This window comes from Pholis gunnellus (genome assembly GCF_910591455.1).
Source record: "Pholis gunnellus genome assembly, chromosome: 19".
Lineage (NCBI taxonomy): Eukaryota > Metazoa > Chordata > Actinopteri > Perciformes > Pholidae > Pholis > Pholis gunnellus.
Window position 1 is genome coordinate 6,272,664 of NC_136546.1, and position 15,539 is coordinate 6,288,202.

The 15,539-nt window shown below is 41.7% G+C and overlaps 1 protein-coding gene across 1 annotated transcript in view; it reads left to right on the plus strand.

Annotated features, from left to right (window-relative positions):
* The window catches only part of msraa (methionine sulfoxide reductase Aa), a 32,151-nt gene that overhangs the window by 1,224 nt on the left and 15,388 nt on the right, over positions 1-15,539 (plus strand). Inside the window, exons 2-3 of the mRNA XM_079180529.1 lie at positions 14,145-14,213; positions 15,048-15,167. Of these exons, the coding sequence (XP_079036655.1) occupies positions 14,145-14,213; positions 15,048-15,167 (189 nt within the window). The remainder of the gene's footprint in view (positions 1-14,144; positions 14,214-15,047; positions 15,168-15,539) is intronic.

Genomic DNA, 15,539 nt, shown 5'->3' on the forward strand with positions numbered 1-15,539 from the left:
TGGAAATGTTTGCCTCAGAAAACTCAACATATGTAAAACCAAAAATGTACTACATCTTGTTTTATTAGTTTTTAATTACACTTTGCTCAAAATCTATATTTTGGATCGAACACATATAGACATTTTCACTGAAAGTCTATAAAGATAAACATCACAACGTTGAAGACATTGAATGAGGATATTAAGCATCAAATATCAGATTTAAGCAGCTTCAATTCATGACTGTCAGTGCTTTGATAATCCGTGCAGTTATTGATTTACTCAATCGTTACAAATCATAATTGTCACTGCAGTGTGTAAATGGCTTAAACAAAAGTGTGTGCTGTGTGAGATAGGGAGGTTTTTTTTTGCAAACAGACCGATAGCAGCACCAAGTTGGCAGTTGGGGCGTTTGGCACCAACCTGCCCCCTCTTCACTACAAGTGAGGGCGCGTAGTCTTGGCACATGATGAATAGATCTGCACTGGCACAGAACAAAAGACACAAGACACACACACACACACTCACTCTCAACACCCTCTGACATTAAAAAGAGAAAGATGACAGTAATGAGTAGGAAGTGTAAAGGTTGCGTGGAGGAGATATTGACTCAGTGCTATTGGGGTTCAGCGTTCAAGAGACGGAGAGCAACGGGAAGATGGGAGGAGTGGAAAGTCAAAGGCTTGAGTATTTTGAATTTAGTTTGGATCGATTTACCCAAAGTGTGCTCAGTATTTTTCGGACCGGAGGGGGTCGGACGGGGAAAGGAGGATGTGGGTTAGGAGGGCGGGGTGGGGGTGGGGGGGGTCCACCGCCAAAAATGATGATTGGGATGGATGGAACAGTTCAGACGGAGTGGCAGACATGCTGGAGCGTCGCCAAAGCTTCTCGGGAACGCTGCCACGATCGTGAGCGACGAAGAAAGAGCGAGGGAGCAGAGAGGAACGGAGAAGCCATGCCTGCAGTGGAGAGACTTGGCAGGGCTTCCCCTCCTTTGTCTGTCTGGCTCAGGGCTGCAGCGCCAGAGGAAATCAAGAAATGGCCAGGCGTGGCGGCGGCGGCGGTTGCGTTGGTGGATGGGGACAAGCTCTGCCTCGGCTCCGAAAAAGACGAGAGAGAGAAAAAGTTCTTTCAAACGTCTGAAAACTTAGCTTCTGAAAGGGCTATGGAAACCAAAAAACACAAACAAAACAAGCGATTTTCTCTTTTTGATCGATATTCCGCATTGGAGCCGTCGGACCACAACGAGTTTTCGGAGACAAAGCGCAGCGTGACCACACAATCAGAGAAGTCGACGTGTAATTTTAACTGCAACGAAGCATTGGTACGATTTTAAAGCGCCAAACGACGTCTCTGAGCCGGATAAGAACGTATGTTTGACCTCAAAGAGTCTACGAGCAGGCAGAGGAAGGCCAGCCCCGCGCCAAGCAAGAGGTTTGTGCATGAATGCTTGTTGGATGTGTTTGACCAAATAAACTGGACTACAGATAAAGTGTTTAGGGATGATGGTTTCATCAATTAAACGAGTATACGATATCTACGAGTTAAAACCAGGTGTTTTTGGATCAATTGATTTTTTTCTGGAAACCGACCCAGAGGTTAGGAAGTAGGCCGAGTCAGGCCAGAAACCTTTAACTTAAAGACCAAAGCCGGTGTTTCCATAGCGTTTGACCTGCTGGGTGTCTGGACGCAGTTGACTTGGTTGACGGTTTTAGATTCAGAACTTTCATTCTCTACCTTTTTTGAAACAGTGGTTTGACAAAACAAACTGGTCCATTTAGCAGATTTCCAGAGCTTTTAATCATATTCCATGGTCTGTATCAGCAGGTCCAGTGTGCCCAGTTGTCATTGATTTTTTAGATGGTCAGATTTCCACTTGAAGGAATAACTTAACACCAGGTTGTAAAACAGGACACCATAACGGGTGTGCTGTAACCGCACCCATTATGGGGTCCAAGGGTACACCTGTAAGTCACTGCAACCAGGTGAAAAGTGAAACCACTGGAGGTTAGCAACAACACGATTTTTAGTGAGTGTTAAGTTACTCTTTATTGAGTTATCGTCCATGTTAGCTAAAAATGTTTTAAAGTTTTGTTCTTGATCTTGGAAACAGCAGTTGACGATATAATCTCTCCACAAGGTCTGTTTAGTAGCTGTTCTAGAGCTTTCAGCTGAAGATCAGAGATTGTAGATGGATCATAGATCATAAATAATGAGGTTCAAAGTATGTATATTGCATTTGAAATCCTGAGTTTGAAGGTGTAGTTTGCCCCTTTTTAAAATGTAACTTTGTCAACAGTCTAGATATTGGACATATAAGGGATGATAAAAGTCATGCACAAGAAAGGTGCTTTCTTCAAATTGCCTGTTTTATCCAACCAACAGTCCAAGACCCAAACATAATCTGTCTGCTGTAATATATGATGAAGAAAAAACAATAAGTCCTCACATTTGAGGAGCTGGAACCTGCAGATGGTTGGCCTTTTAAAAATCTTTTCATGTTTCAGCTCTACTTTTAACCACCTTCATATTCCCAAACTGTCAACACTTCTACACCAGTGACCTGCTAAGAGATGGCTGTTAGTGCTGTTAATTATAGAAGAGTCAGTAATCAAAGTAAAGTAAGTTGTGTCTGAATGAATGCATATAAAGAGTAGATGTCCATTTACAAGCCTTAGTTACCTCTAACAGTGTAATAACTATGAAATAATGAAAGCTGAATGGTCTCAAGTGGTATCAAGTCTTAACTTGGTGGAATTTACCACTTTTTCAGTGGTTTATATCTCATTGATGAATCTAATACAGGTAACTTCTATTCTGATGTTACCTGGACATTAATACCCCTAGTTGATATTTTACTAAACCCCTCCCCCTCTACATAGACACACAGAGGGATGAAAAACTTCAAACAAAAGCCTAATGAAAAAATTAATGTCATCCTCATCACAGCTTAATGCAGATGCATTCAGACATCCAGCATCTGGTCTTTTAATTAGCAGGTGTACTTGTGAATGTAAATCATTATTATTGCAGCTTTCTATTGGAATGTTTGACATAAATATCCGGAGAGACATTATGCTGATAAGACTGTGATTTCAAGACATCCAGTCTATATAAAAAAACGTAAGGTTGTTTCTGCGAGTTGAAGCCAAAACCCCTTTGGCCAGCTGTTTTGATTCTCTCCATACAGACATCTGTAGCTGCAGTCCACCTAGCCGTTAGCTCACTTAGCTTTAGCCGAAAGATAAAATAACTGTGTTAATGTTTTCAATCCAACATGGGACTGGGATTAACAATCACTGGTCTAGTGATGTAATGGAAAAATTATTGACCTTTTTAAAAAAAAAATTATCGTCATTTTTAAAACATATTTAGTAAAACATACCAAACGTTGCTTATTACAGCATCTTACATGTGGGCATTTTCAGCTTTTTTCCTTTTATAGATATTATTGTTGTTAATTGAACGCCTGTGGGTTTGAACTGCTCAGACAAAATAAGTAATTTAAAGACGTCGCTTTGGACCATCGTACCTCCATTGTCTGTCCAATACTTACAGGACCGTTATAATGGTGAGGTGGCAGATTGCATCCAACTGAACACCCCTCCGCTCACTCCTCCTCCTAGATTGTAGGAGAATTTCGGTGGCCTTCAGGTAATGTAAAAGCGCGAATGGCCCTATCTAGTGCCAGTGTTAGGTTTGTCCGTTCTAGGCTACAGTAGAAACATGGCGGCGCACCATAGCCGAAAAAAATCATTAGTTAATAGTAAAAACAGATCTCCACCTCAACCAACAACAGTAGAATCTTCTTTTTTTTACATTAATGCATGAGTGATAATAGTCGGTTATAATATATGATAGTATAGCAGTCAAGGGACATTTCCCAGCATTTCCAGCATAACATATACTCCTAACAGTCTTTTTACATCGTGGTATTTGTACTACTACTTCAGTAAAGGATCTGAATACTTCAACCATCACACGTGTGTGTAATGTTCTCCTGGTGTCCTCATCTAGATTATCAGACACACAGGGGACCAGGTAAATCCACGTGAAGCCGTATCGGTCTGTCCATCACGTCTCTCGAACACGTTAAGCGACCGCGCTGCGTTATCGGGTTCAGCCGCTCTTCAATCCATCTTACCGTTGTCACAGCAGTTACCACGGCAACGCGCAGGGAAACCAGCAAATGAAATGTGTTTGTGTGCGCACGCGAGTCCATCAGCAGGTGGCCCGGTAACCTTGAAGGGCATAATGACGGGCGTTTAAGGGGGAGAATGCGAGCGGCATAACAGACAAGGGAGACCTATTGGAGCGACAGAGAGAGGGAGAAGAAAAGATGGAGGGGAAGAGAAACGAGACAAGAGACGAGGCTGAGAGTTGAACTGTGTTGTCACTCAGACATTCAACGTTTTACCTGATTCAACCCCCGATAACACAGTTTAAAGGCGGTTGTAGTGGGAGGAAGAAGTATTGAGATCCTTTACTTAAGTATAAGTAATACCAGCGTCTGAAAATACTACAAGTAAATTCTAAATCTAACTTAAGTAAAATAAGAGAAGTCTTATCAGCAAAACGCTCTTAAAGTATGAAAAGTAAATTGATTTATTATGCAGATTTCAAAGTGTTACATTATCATTGAATATTATATGATTCTGTTTTTGTTTATACTATATTTTGAATACTACTGGGTTGATTTGTAGTATAGTGCGGCACCATACCGTCTGCTTTTTTATGTAAAAAGTCATAACTAATTTCAAGTGTATAATAAATAAATGTAGTGCAATAAAGAGTAATGTTTCCCTCTAAAATGTAGTATAAAGTAACACAGAATGGAAATACCCAAGTACAATTATGACATACTTGTACTTTACTTAAGTACAGCTCATGAGGCAAAGATACTGTGAGGTGAAGTTGAGTCAGAAATCTGGTGCAACAGCCGGCAGCTGTAATTATTACTCTGGTGGAGGTGAAAAGTAAACCACATACATACGCTGCATTTTCATCAGCATTAAATATGTTAAATATCTTGTTTGAGTTTTGACTAATGAGTGATGAATAATTTCTCCTTCTACGTAAACGCTGCAGCCTTTTATCACTAAACATCAGTGGTGGAACCTAACTAAGTACATTTACTCAAGTACTGTACTTGCAGTTTTGAGGTACTTGTCTTTTACATGAGTATTTCCATTCTATGCTAATTTAAACTTCTACCCCACCACATTTCATACTCTTTACTCCGTTTTCACTATATTTATTAGACTTGAATTTGCAGATTTAGATCATTGATACAAAATACTATATAAAGCAACTAATACGTTACGGATTATTATGGATTAAGCTTCCAGGTAGTATATGAAAAAACAAACATTAGCTCCACTTTTAGCAGTTGCAATATTAAAGTGATAAACACACGAATGCGTCGTTAATTATAATTTAATAAAATGTATATATTATTCTGCATGAGTGCTTTTTTTTAGTAGTTTTAGTATATGTACTTTCACTTAAGTACTTTATGAGTATTTCTACACTGATTTATTACTTTTTCTACTTACGCTAAACATAGCAACAGTAACGTGTACTCCACACAGTGTAGCTGTAGTCAACCAAGAGATAATAATGTACATATACCAAATCATAAATGTATCGCAGTTAATAAAAGCCTGTATACATGCTGCAATAAACAACCTCTCCCATCACTTATTAAATATAACTAAACCTGTGTGCCAAATGCCAAATATCTCCTGAGCATTTTGAGTCTACATCGCCATTGTCCAGACATAAAGCACATTCATGTGCGAGTGCAAAAAGCCATTACTTGAACGTACACTCTAGATATTACACGGCAGTATTACAGTTTCCACGTCTGAAAGGGTCCAGTCAGCCCACCATCTTTTAAGTGCATTATGTACCATTTCCTACACCCCACACACACACACACACACACACACACACACACACACACACACACTGCCTCACTGCTAATGGCTCTGACTGATCGATCTCACACACACACACACACACACACACACATACACAATTACCCCGACCACCACTCTAGTTACATGCACACACAAACACAGCTGTCAATCAAGTGTTTCGAAGGTTTAGAGAAGATGACAGAAAGGAGAACAAAACAGGAAGCATACATCTAAAAGGTAAAGGTTTTCTAGAGATGAATCGATATTGTTTTCACAGCATGCGCCCTCTGTGACCGGAACAATAGAGACCTTGTATCGGGGTATCGCACGACGTCATCTTTCAGCCGCTTCACATTCTCTAACATTAGTCTTCACGGAAAAGAGGATCTGTGGCAACACTCTTATATAATCATTTCCCAGGTTGCAAAAAAATTCCATAAAATAACGTTTCCAATAATAAATGAATATTGAATAAATTAAGAGTTTGGTTAAACGGATAAAAGCTTCTTAAAATGAATAAACCAACGGCAGTCTGATTGAGTTTTCCTTGAGTGAATATTTAAAAAATACATGATTTAGGACAGGGGTCCCCAAACTTTTTCCTGTGAGGGCCACATTACTGAACATATCGTTTGACCTAGGGCAGCACGATTATGTGTGGGGGGGGGGGGGGTGCTACGTGCGTGCTACTCGCAGGTGAGCTACTGTTGCATCGTGCGCGCGGATCGGGGCGGAACACGCGAATACAGAGAGCAGGGGAATTGAAAACGCGCAACCATGTAGTGACAGACATGACATGCCGGCGTGTAAATAAATTAAGCACAAGTACTCGTCCTTCAAGCTCCCGTCTCTCTGCTCTTTTACTTCTTCTACTCTTCTACTCTTCTACAGGGTGCGCGCATGACAGCTCTCATCTCGTTCGCCCCCTGGTGGTTGGCTGATTCAGGAAGCGCTTGATTTGATATGTAGCAGAGCACGTATTTTAAACGTCAATATCGCAGACGATCATGCTCATTTAATCGTGGCAGCCAAAATCGTGATCGTGATTAAAATTTGATTAATTGTGCAGACTGAAAAAAAATCATAATGCGTCTCTGGTATTGTTCAGGGGGCCGGACCAAATGTGGAGGCGGGCCGTATCCGTAGTTTGGGGACCACTGATTTAGGATAACGTTCTGAGATATCTCATCAAAACACACCAACTCCAGCTTGATTGATTTCCCCTGGATTGCACACAAACACAAATTAAAATCAAATATCCATTGGGTCTCAGTGTTTTTTACAGACATTAATATTGCTCTCTTTCCAGGAAACTTCTTGGAAAAGATTTATTCTGAAATCTTGCTATTTCTTACAGCAAAGGCCTTTCACTGTTATTGAGAGGCTGTTTTCTAGTTACGAGATGCTTCAGGATCTGATTCAAAAGACGTTTTATTATTATTAAGAAGCGTATTGCAATGTCACAGAACATAAACGGATATATGTATAATCTACAGAAAACCCTCATTTGAGGAACCGCCTGTCAAGCACGGTTATGAAGTTAGATTGAGGTTGAGGTCTTTAGGGTGCCAAAATTTGGGATCGGACCTAGAATGAACCTGTGGAGAACCTAAAAGATGAGGCCTGAGGGCAGTCGGACCCCATCTCAAAAGACCACATCCAAACAGACCCAAACGGATCCAAATAGAGAGAGAACGCTGTGTATTTTAATGTCTGTGTGATGCTTCTGCTGAACAACGTCCTGGTGAAAGCTCTGCCCTCGACAATCTAAATCCAGTATGTGCTTTCGTTATTTTTGTTGTCTCCATCACATTCACATACAAGTGGAAGCATCTCCTTAACAACAGCCTTGGCCATTGTGTACAAAGCCCACGAAGGAGTTTGTTTTTCCAAAATAAAACCCTCCAAAAAATATCCGAACGAGGACGCGTCTTCCTCGAGTCTGTCAGCGGCGGAACAATGAGGGTAACACTGATGGTCGTGATGATGGGCAGTAATAAAAACGATGATGGCAATCAGAGTAGCTGATTGAGAGGTTCGTATAGAGGGAGGGAGGAAACGCTGTAGCGGGGAGAAATAAATGGAGAGAGATGGGTGGAGGAGGGAGGCTGATAAGAAAAGGGGGAGCAGGAGGAAGAGGAAGAAACCAGGCAATCAGAGAGAGAGAGAGAGACAGGAGGAGGAGGAGGGGGAGGGGTGGGGGGAGGTTACTTTGTAGATTTAATTGCAGTGCAGTTGAGGCAATCTTTTCTGTGTGTGTGTGTCTCCAATATCCACTAGCCAGACATTAGCTGCAGTGTTTCATTCATCACTGTCAGGTCTGGAGCTCCAGGGGGGAGGAGAAGGGGGAGCCCTGGACGTCCAGGCCAGGCCGTAGCTCCTCTCCAGGCTGGGGGGGGGGGGGGGGGGTCTCTTGGTCTTTAATTTAGTAGGGAGAGAGAAACGGGGAGCAGAGGTGGAAATAGCTGCCAAACTAACGGCCATTGTGAGGATGTTAGCATGCTACCGTTAGCATTTGTTAGAGCCCCACCGAGCAGCAGATTCATACTGTAGCAGAATATATCTGTTTCAGAGAAAGGCCTCTTCAGATTAGCACTGAACATACATGATGTCATTGGGTCTACGTAGATTATCAGCCATAAAATGATTATTTTTTTTTTGATTAATCTTATTAGGTTTTTCGATTAGTCAATCAATGTAATGACTAATGTACAGATCATTTTTATACAACAGAGTTATACAACAATGTATTTACCCAAAATATATATAAAACAACTTGTCTGATTAATGTTTAATTTTTTTTTATTCAATCACCTCTAAACCAATCACCACCAAACAAACACATGTGACAATTTGTCAGATGCCTGATCAGAACAATACTGGTCTTCAAAATTCAAAATAATTGCTGAGACACAGATTCATGCAATCACTGGATGTCATAGCGACCCATGTCAATGTTTATTGTGGACATTTTGCATGAGACTTTTTTTGGCCATTTCCTGGCAATTTACAGACGAAGTAAATGAAATTTGCCAACAGATTGATGGATAATGTGATATAGTGAAAATGATCATTATGGGCATCCTGGTGGTTTAGGGCAGAACCTTTTGTAACTTCAAAATGCAATATATACAATATTCAGATCATTGCTATAACAGCAAACAACTACTTTCTGTGCACGTGAATGTGCTCCACCAGCTACCTCATGGACGCCGCTGTGCACCGCACTCACAATTCGGTTGCAATCGATAACGTCCCACACTCAGCCTCCGGTAACGCATCGAGTAAACACCTTTCGCTCTGTCGGCACTTTTGCCGTGGTTTGCTCTGTTAGCACTGTTAGCTTCTCAACCGTCGCCATGTTGAGAGCCGACTGAGAGGCAACTGAGATGCTCCCAGTCCAGCACACAGCACCTTTGAGGACCATGTTCCCAAATAAATGACAGAAAAAAGCATAAATGAACAAACAAAGGACAATAAATATACAAGGCTGTAAATATGTCAGCTAATGACCAAAATAAATATTCTGCCTAAACCCTCGCCCATCACTGCCTCGTATGTGATATGTCTCGAAGCATACGTTTACGATTCAAGTCTTTTTTATTTCATTTTGTTGTGCATACGTAGCTACAGTGATTGTGTATTAGGCTCTGACTACTGCCAAAGACAGGTGACCCACACTCAATACTGTGCTTGAACGCACAGTGGAAGGACAACAAGTTAAGAAAGAAGCACAGTAAGTTGCCTGTGACGCAGGAGCCTGACTCAGCATCTCAGTGAGCTCCGTGTGCAGGATGACGTAAAGATATACTTTGTCCTCTGAAGAAATGTACTAAAACGTTCTCTGCAGAATGATTTATCCAGCGTTCATACGGCGTGGTGAACGCACAGTGTATTTTATATGTATATATAGTCATTATAAAACGATAAATTAAACGCTGACCTATTTATTTTGATCTTTTTATATTGTCGACGATTTTACTGACGATGAAGCTGATTATGAAGCGGCTATGCCTGCCTTTACATGCATGTAGGCCTAAGCTGAAATAGAGCAGCACTAATGTAGAGTGTGTGTGTTTGTGTGTGTGTGTGTGTCGCAGATGTCACCATGGATATAGGTCTGTTCTGTGATCAGGCTTATCATTGTGACAGGATTTTGGGAGCCGCGGAAGAGTCTGGGAGGCAGGCTGGCTGCTCACACGCACACATTTGTACCCAAAAAAAACCCCCGAAGCGGCTAGCTGTTTGATGTGAAGTGTCCTGAAGTGCCTCCTAACCTCGTTCACTGCTCTTTACCGCCGACTGGAAATCAGTCGCCAGTGCGAACCAGTCAGAAACCGGCTTATAGTTGAAATAAACATAATTCTGCTCACGGAAACAACCTGCAAACAAGATATTTTGTGTTTTTCTAGATGCACAGCCTTCATATTTTTGTGCTAATGCAAGGTGGAGCAACGCTGCGGAGATACAAGAAACCCAGAAAGTCTCTCTCTCTCTCACACACACACACACACACAAATATTGTTTGCGCCCGACCTCACACAAAACAAATTCAATTAATCAACAAGAGGCGTTGTTATCGTTCCCGGTGAGATAAAGGTGACGACGAGAACAGGCATTTCAAAGGAGTGCTGCACGGAATAATTACTTTCCAGAAAAATGCCTCTGTATTCACAGTGTGTGTGTGTGTGTGTGTGTGTGTGTGTGTGTGTGTGTGTGTGTGTGTGTGTGTGTGTGTGTGTGTGTGTGTGTGTGTGTGTGAGAGAGAGAGAGAAGGAAAAGATAACTGGAGAATATTAATGAATGTTTTTGAAAAGGTGTTCATTTTTCGCTTTCTTTACTGTGTTTGGGAAATTATTTATCCCTCGTCTTAGTTGTTTTTAGGCTGCAGTGTATTTAATTTATTCACTCTGGTCAGTGTGACAAAACTCCACGAGAGAGCCGGAGACACGACCTTTACGTTCCCGTTTGTGTACCGATTCAAACAAACAAGGTGCGACGTGCACATCAGTGTTTTTTCGAGAGCCAGGCTAGCCGGTTCCCTCTGCTTCTAGTCTTTATGCTAAGCTAAGCTAATTACCCTCCGGCTCTAGCTCCGTCCTTAAAGCCTCTCTATTCTGGCTGAAGCTTTGAAGGTGGACCCGAGCTTTAACGGAAATGTATTAATTCAGTCACAACTCTTCATCTACCAATAAGAATGATGAAGGTGCGATTTGTCCCGCCTTACCAGATCATTCAGTTAGTTTAAACAAGCCCATAGATATACCCTAAGTGAAGCCGTTCCTTTAGCATCCTTAGTTCCTTCATGCATTTATGTCGGTGCTGCTGTTCGTACTCCATTATAATCAATGTGGAATATGTTTTGTCAGTTAATCTTTGATCACATTCAAATTCAGTTTTTCTCCATTTGCCTTTACAAAATGACATCTTGTCCTGCGCGGTACAAGATGCTCGCATGCCCCGGTGAGATTTACTCGCCGGCCTCGAATAGGATGACAATTGTTTTCCCTGTGCAGCACCAGGTCAGCAGTTTTCAGGTCAAACCCACAAATCCTGCACAGGCATTATACAAAAATTATAATCGAAAAATGCTTGCAGAACCAGTTCAAATGGCAGCGTGAGCCTGATTCGATGGTGCAGATAAAATTCCAAAATTGAAAGGCTCATGCCGCACTTACACGCGCTCTAGTCCTTTTGCTGGAAAACTACAGTCTGTTTACAACTTTGATAACCAAACCTTTTCTCAGTTAAATGATTAAATGAGTGCCGACCCTTTAATAACGAGGTAAAATTCACCGGTAAATATTGATCAAAGACATTGTGGTTTTATCAGCTCTCATTTTGATCACTCCAGAAATAGCTGTAGGCGGGGGGTGTGTGTGGGATATCGAGACTTATTATCTAAGATCAGTGTGCACATTTCAGAGCATGTATGCGTTTAGAGGTACGGTAGAAATAGATGGCAGACAGCTGATCTGCATCGTCTGCCTTCAGCTTTTGTTTTATTTTTAATCACGCTCGCCGTGCACCCACTTCGCCGTGTGTGTGTGTGTGTGTGTGTGTGTGTGTGTGTGTGTGTGTGTGTGTGTATGTATATATATACATACACACACACTGAGAAATAAACAATTTAAATGTAAATGTCAGTGGGGAAAGACAATAAGTCCAGACAGAATACTAATGAGTAGTGTTTGTGTGTGTGTGTGTGTGTCTGTAGCCAGTAATGAACATGCCTTCGCTGGTCCCCAAAGGCAGCCATTACTAACACACACAGAAGATAATGTGAGAGGAGGGAGGAAGGAGGAAGAAGAGCATCTTTGCCCGTATAAAGTAGCAGGATCTCACATTTTCATTTTGAAATCATGGAGATGTACAAGTTCCTGACGGCTGATGCGTTTCTGGAGTGAGTCTCGTCTCATTCTCTGGCGCTTTAAGAATGCAACCACTTCACTGCTATCAGCATTGGAAGACATAATGTCGCTCCCAGACTTTTACAAAGGTGCAAATGTGATCATGTTGAAGTTATGATCAGCCAATCAAGGAAAACAATTTAGATAAATCCATCAAATATGACACACAAAATATGTGCTCAAGCACCACATATTTATCATAAAACGTGCACAAAATGAAACAAAGCATGACAAATAAAAACAGCATAATGTATGAAGCAATGCTATTGCTTTCATGTTGCTATTAGTATGTATTTTATGTGACTTGTTATTATTATATGTATTTCTTACAATAATTCGGTTTGTTCTTTAATGTATCCTGCACATTTTCATCTCTTTATATTATTACGTGTATTTCTATGTAGAAGAAGTTTTAATTTGTTTCATTTTAGGTTTACGCTCATTTAACATCAATTCAATGTAAATTGACATGATGCCCCTGTAGCATTTTGTTCTGCATTTGGATCCGATGCAAATGTTGTGCACAAGCTGACAACAGGAAACACTGTGTGATGGGAAGCTAAACTTACTGCAGGGACTGTAAAGGGACTGGAGGTGAGGAGCTGCTGCATCCAACCAATCAGGATGGGAAAAAAACCCCTTCCTCCCTCACAATGCAGAAGGGAGATGAGAATGTGTCTCTGAAGATGTCCGTCAGTCTGTCAGACAGTCGGACTGACGCTGTCTTTCATCTGGATGAAAGGCTGCTGGTGTAATCAGACAAACAAGGACGACTTCAGATGATGTGTGTGTGTGTGTGTGTGTACCAAGTTTAAATGATCAGTGAATAGAGAATGCAGAATCTATACCGCTGATTGACAAGATGAAGTCTGCCTCGCGAATCACGCTTTGATGTGTGTGTGCGTGTGTGTTTGTTTGGAGGGCTGCTGATTGGTTGGCAGTATCCATCTGGCTGCTTTTGTCCATAGGCATGCTGCTCCACACAACAATTATGCTTCCATGCATGAACAGTGTGTCTGTGTGTGTGTGTGTGTGTGTGTGTGTGTGTGTGGATAAGGGGGAGAGTGAGGAAGAGGTGGAGGGCCGATCCAGATGTTGGGTTCATTCTCATTCTACTCCATCCCATTTATTTTAATCCATCTCCCTCCCCCCACAGCATTGTACAGCAAGCCATCTGTACAAACACACACACACACACACACACACTCCAACGTACTGACACACAGCCTCCGGCATGCTAACGCTAATGCGCGTTAGCTCAGCCAGGTGGCTGGGTGGCCTCTAATGGGTCCTGGTGCACCTCTGGCTGTGTGCTGATTGGAGTGAATGCAGCTGCTATGGAGTTCTGTTTAAGTGGGTCAGTGTGCGTGCGTGTGTCTCAGGTGAATTCAGCACCGCTTTTTGTTTTTTTTGGTGGTGGTGCAGTGTTATGAAAAATTTAGGTTTTCATTTTAAATATGTATTGTGCGAGGAAAGGGGAAATCACTTAAATACATTTGAATACAAAGACACGTAAATTGAAAAGTTGGCAGTCCTGCATACAAAGCATCTAAAATCGTCTCCGCATTGATGAACTACAACATTAACATGCTTTTACGTGTATTTATTCTAAAACCAGAATGTAATATGCTTTAATAATTCAACACTGTGAAAGGAGCCTGCATAATGAGTACTTTTTATACTTTTAGTACATTTTGCTGATAATACTTCTGAACTCCAAGTACTCTAAGTAACACTTACTGTGTTTTTTTTTTTATATATTTATTTTACTGATGTGCATGCTATTTTATTTTTATCGGTCTTCATAACATCTCATTCTCTGTTTCTCATGCAGCCAAACACGATGTGAGCGGCAACAGGACTGTTCCACCTTTTCCTGAGGGGACAGCGACGGCTGTATTTGGTGAGTGTCGTCTCGTCAAAAAAAACAAAAAACGTTCCAGGACATGAAGGTTTTGCTAGTCCTGATATAACCTAAAATGTACTACCTGCTTTATTTAGCATATTAGACAGTGTCGATATACTTTATATCACAGGCTAAGCTAGGCGCTGCAGAATTTGTAATTTTGGATTAATCGGAAGATTATTTTCTTATTTTATTGATTCATCTTTTAGTCCAGTTATTCCCATAGACTGGCCCACAGTTGGGTCGCAGGAGATTTCATTACGGTCATAATTTCTTTTATTTAACATTTACAGAAGCAATACACATGATGGAGCCTGATTAGCGTTCATTCTGTTTGTTTAACTGATGAGAGGAAAAATACGAGCGCTTGCTAACTCCACCTAAATGCATCGATTTGGCCTCAGTTATAGGTATTTAATGTGTATATGTTTTCAATAACACGTGCATCAAACAAAGTTGGGATTTATCAAACCTAAATGGCTGGTTTACCTCTTCCAGATGATATAAGGCATGATTTATAGACAAGGCCTATTGAGTCACGATGGTTTGTCACTTTTTAAAAAGTGGGTCCCCAGACATAAAGTTTGGGAAACCCTGGTTTTAGTCTATGAAATGTTTCACAGAGGCCATGCTGATGTATTCAATTGACCGACCTAAACCTGAAGAGATTTAATTTGATCGGAGAACGTTTGCTTGAGAAGTGACTGAAACAGCCGATCGATCGAAATAGGTGCTGATAGACTGACCGGTCGTCGCAGCTCTAAAGCTCTCGCTGCCCGTTGGGCCGTTGAAGGCCGTTGTCTAACAAAGTTTGTGTTTCTTCTCTCGTAGGCATGGGCTGCTTCTGGGGAGTGGAGAGGAAGTTTTGGAAACAAAAAGGGGTTTATTCCACCCAAGTGGGATACGCGGGAGGATACACACCTAACCCCACCTACGAGGAAGTCTGCACAGGTAGCTTCTGCACACCGCTACACACACGCTCTCACACACACACACACACACACACACACACACACACACACACACACACACACACACACACACACACACACACACACACACACACACACACACACACACAGCGCACTGGGCAGCGCGTTGTCTACTGAGAATCAATGGACTGTGGAAAACAAGACCGACATAAACAGAAGAGTGAATCATTTCCCCCAGGCCCTATTATACTGGGGCATGGATAAGGCTGCTATTGAAGCCTGACCACTCTGAGCTGTGTGTGTGTGTGTGTGTGTGTGTGTGTGTATATATTTCTGTGTGATGCATGTCCAGCCCTCCCAGCGATTCCTCCAGCCAGCCACTGCAGTGGGA